This window comes from Olea europaea, chromosome 10 (assembly GCF_002742605.1).
Source record: "Olea europaea var. sylvestris chromosome 10, O_europaea_v1, whole genome shotgun sequence".
Classification (NCBI taxonomy): domain Eukaryota; kingdom Viridiplantae; phylum Streptophyta; class Magnoliopsida; order Lamiales; family Oleaceae; genus Olea; species Olea europaea.
Window position 1 is genome coordinate 35,827,882 of NC_036246.1, and position 4,364 is coordinate 35,832,245.

The 4,364-nt window shown below is 36.5% G+C and overlaps 1 protein-coding gene across 1 annotated transcript in view; it reads left to right on the top strand.

Annotated features, from left to right (window-relative positions):
- The window catches only part of LOC111400593 (DNA polymerase alpha catalytic subunit-like), a 19,780-nt gene that overhangs the window by 5,474 nt on the left and 9,942 nt on the right, over nucleotides 1-4,364 (top strand). The window contains exons 7-16 of the mRNA XM_023027999.1: nucleotides 122-244; nucleotides 536-715; nucleotides 789-902; nucleotides 1,537-1,656; nucleotides 1,763-2,086; nucleotides 2,219-2,311; nucleotides 3,272-3,390; nucleotides 3,492-3,564; nucleotides 3,664-3,720; nucleotides 3,831-3,936. Coding sequence (XP_022883767.1) covers nucleotides 122-244; nucleotides 536-715; nucleotides 789-902; nucleotides 1,537-1,656; nucleotides 1,763-2,086; nucleotides 2,219-2,311; nucleotides 3,272-3,390; nucleotides 3,492-3,564; nucleotides 3,664-3,720; nucleotides 3,831-3,936 — 1,309 coding nt within the window. The remainder of the gene's footprint in view (nucleotides 1-121; nucleotides 245-535; nucleotides 716-788; nucleotides 903-1,536; nucleotides 1,657-1,762; nucleotides 2,087-2,218; nucleotides 2,312-3,271; nucleotides 3,391-3,491; nucleotides 3,565-3,663; nucleotides 3,721-3,830; nucleotides 3,937-4,364) is intronic.

Below are 4,364 nucleotides of genomic sequence, written 5' to 3' on the forward strand. Positions count from 1 at the left end.
CATACCAATTGCCAATTTACTCGTTAACTATTTTTCCTCTATATTTTATGCAATTATAGTTGCTGATCCTCTCTCTCTCTCTCTCTATCTCTCTCCCTCCTTCTCCCTTCTGTGCTTTTGACATCTCAGTGAAAGAGCTTTGTTAAATCGTTTGATGATTGAGTTGCACAAATTGGATAGCGATGTTCTAGTTGGGCACAATATATCTGGGTTTGACCTGGACGTCATCCTTCACAGAGTTCAGGTTTGTATTGTTATCAAAGCATTCAATTGGTCTTTGCCATTTTAGAAGAGCTTCAGCCGTGAGTTTGACTTTTGATTACAATGATATGAATTTCATACTTCTGGTGCTGATCTGACTAGTTAGTACTCAGCCACCCCATTTCATGGTACAACTGGCTTCTTTAAATATTAAACAATATTCAAGTTGGGATCAGCATTATTAGTGTTGTGTCCTAGTGTTTTTTTCCCCACCTTGTCATGGTGGAGGTACTATCCTCTAGATGACCCGCTTACTTCTTATGGTATGGTGCAGGCTTGCAGAGTGCCCAGCAGTATGTGGTCAAAAGTAGGCCGTCTCAAGCGCTCTGTTATGCCCAAACTTAATAAAGGAAGTTCCACGTTTGGCTCAGGAGCAAGCCAAGGGATCATATCTTGCATTGCCGGCCGTCTCTTATGTGATACTTACATATGTTCTCGTGACCTATTAAAAGAGGTAGGTTAAATCATTATTATAGCGTTCAGTAAAGCTTTTAGTATCTTACTTCGTCACTTTCTGCTTCTTTCAGGTTAGCTATTCCTTGACACAATTAGCAAAATCACAGCTAAATAAAGACCGTAAGGAGATCACTCCGCACGATATTCCTCATATGTTCCAGAATTCTGAATCACTCATGGAACTTGTAAGTCCTTGTTTCTAGTCAAATTTTCCAATGCTCGTGTTCTAAAATTATGGATCTTGTCTAAGTTTATTCTTTGGTCTACCAAATTTCCTATCAATGCTTTGAGTGCCTTCATGCGGCAATAAAATTCACCAGAGAGTAAATTGCTGATCATAATGCCCGCCCTTAGTAGGATTTCCCATAATCGGCTCTAGGTTGGGGTGTGAATAGTTTTAGTCTCCTTCCTCTTACGTATTATTATCTAGGGGCTTTGAAGCTGGTGTCTTTACTGATGTCATTAGCAAAGAGAATATGTCTAAGTACAGAAATAGAAGAATCCAGTCTTTGTAACCTAGAACAAGGGAGTCGATTGATAGCACAATAGCTCTGTATAAGTTGAACTTTCTGAAATTTTCACACTTTATAGTAATTTTCATGGAGGTTTCCAGTTTGGAATACAGGTTATATGAGTCACATTCTCCAAATATCACAGAAAGTTAATACTTGATTAGTTAATGTTGACACCCTTTCTTATTAGTCCAGTGCCAAAGCCTTATTGCTGCCTCGCATGAAACGATGTATTCTTGTTTGATTGAAAACCATTCATACTATTTAGGAATGTATTTTGCGCTTCTTACACATCTAGTGTTTGCAGATCGAGTATGGTGAAACAGATGCATGGTTGTCTATGGAACTTATGTTCCACTTAAGTGTTCTTCCACTCACACGTCAACTGACTAGTATTAGTGGAAATCTTTGGGGGAAAACTCTCCAGGTGAAGTTTGCTGTGTGCTTCAAATAGTTTAGTAATATGTGAGAGATCAACTTGTTACCACACATGGATTACAAAATTTGAAAAAGAATGATTTGTTTAATTTCAGGGTGCAAGGGCTCAGAGAGTAGAATATCTGTTATTGCATGCGTTTCATTCAAAGAAATTTATTGTCCCAGACAAGTTTTCCACTCAGTCCAAGGAAATGAAGACAACAAAACGTACACTGTCTAATGGTGTTGAGGGACGAGAGATTGATGACGTGGATGCTGATGACACAAATTTTAATAACGAGCCTTCAGAGATTGAACATGGGAAAACCAAGAGGGGACCTTCCTATGCAGGTGGATTAGTTTTAGAGCCCAAAAAAGGTTTATATGAGAAGTATATATTGCTTTTGGATTTCAACAGTCTTTATCCTTCCATTATTCAGGTAAGTTATTTGCGTTGTTCTCGCTTTGTACCCCTAAGCTCCCCTCTGCTTTCCCTACCCCTTGTTGAAGTGATGATGTTTTTCTACACTTTGTTGTGCACTATTATCATTCTACCTGCATATCTTATGCAGGAGTACAATATATGTTTCACTACAGTTGAAAGATTTGCAGATGGATCAGTTCCCCATTTACCATGTGTTAAAACTACTGGAGTTCTACCAGAGGTAAAGCATCTTAATAAACATGGAACCTTGCTCCTCTTTTGATGTCAGTTTTGGGATTGCCTGTAATGTGATGAGAAAATAAATCAATAAGTCAGGCAGACAAAAATGAAGATTTATATCTCCAATAAGGTTGTCATAAATTAGGAATCAATGATAACTATTTATCATAATTTTAGAGAAAATAAACTTGATATCAGGATTTTAGTGTTTTATAATTATGAAAGATCTGCCTGGTCTAAAGTTTTGAATTTCTATAATGCATCACAGTATTCCTCAGCAAAGTCATGGTAGATATAGTTACATTTCCATAAAAGGATGGGATGGCACTGGAGATAGATTTCATCATGCAAACCATTTAACTTTAATGGCAGCGAAAAAACTGAAAAATATGCATCTGGACATGGTGTGGCTTAATGTATCTGCATTAGTAGAAAGGTCAGCATTTTTTCATCAGAGCAAAAAGATATAATTTAATTATGTTGTCGGTAATATATTTTCTAGAAACCATATTTTTTTCTTTAAATTGAAGTCACAAGGTTCAGTTCCAGCTTGCTTTGATTTCAGCAATAAAAGGGAGAAAATATGACTTCATTAGATTGATTGCAAATAAATGGTTTGATATACGATGAGCATGGTTGGCAGAAAAGCATGTGAATTGAGGGAAAGATTGCTACTTACCCATAGTAACCCTCTAATGATTAATATAGGTGGATGCCAGTTACGTTTTTCTTCTACTTTTCATTGGTACCTTTCAACTAAACCAGCATAACCCTTTCCAGATTTTCTTGCTTTTGTTTCTAAGTTTTCATCTTATTTTCTTTACAAACAAATATGTAGTTGTATAAAAATGAAACCGGAGTTATTGCCTACCTTAGATGAATGGAGTTGTAATCAGCTTCCAATGATTCTATCGATACCTATAGTTCAATATTCTAATAAAGAATCAACATGTACGTATAGTTACTAAAGAATTTGGTGGAGAGGAGGAGAATGGTGAAATCATGGTTAAAAACAGCATCTGGTCTCAAGGTTCAACAACTTGACATACATCAGCAAGCTCTGAAGCTGACAGCAAACAGGTTTCTGTTGTTTTTTCCTTGCAATTGATTCCTGTGCTTCTTCTTGTGATTTCTTAACTGTGGCCTCTCTCTTTTCTCTGGTGAACAAATTTGTTCTACAGTATTTATGGATGTCTGGGATTCTCCAACTCCAGATTCTTTGCGAAACCACTAGCAGAAATCGTTACGCAACAAGTATGAACTTCATTAGCTGCTATTATTGAATAAACACATCATAGGTAGGCAAATAATAGATGGATAATGCTGATGACCAATTCACTTACTTCTGTGAAGGGAAGGGAAATTCTACAAAGTACCGTTGATCTTGTTCAGAATACTTTGAACTTAGAGGTCAATCTTTTACTAAATAATAGATTTGCTGAATGTCGTCTTGCAGCTTTTGTCTGGTTTTCCCTCATTGAGCAGTCAAACCTGAAGCATGACTTCTCTTTCTCAAGCAGGTTATATATGGAGATACGGATTCAATAATGATTTATAGTGGACTAGATGACATTGTAAAAGCGAAATCAATTGCAGCAAAGGTCATACAAGAGGTGGGTTTTGAATGTAAATTGCTTTTGATTATCAAATATCTCGGTAAAATTCTAGGTTATCAAGTTTATTAATAATATGAAATATCGTCACCTATGTATCCCCATGTAAATCCATTGCAAGTATGAAAGCTCTTCCTGTATTTATTATCGATCAATTTGATACTTGTTAATACATATGATGTTTCACCTGCTAATTAGGAAATTCTGATGCCATAATTATCCTGAGCTAATCCACTTAATTCCAATTGGTTCTGGAATGTAAATTCAAATTCTTTATCATGTTTTCTAAGCTTGAGCACGAATTTGCACCCAAGCTGTTGGCCACTGCCCATGTCATATCATTTAATTTCTTGTTGTACTTTACCATGCTACCTTTTCCCTTTGCTTGTGCTTTGCAACTCTAGGTTCAACTTCCCTGAGTCTTGCCAGAGTGTTTCTGCT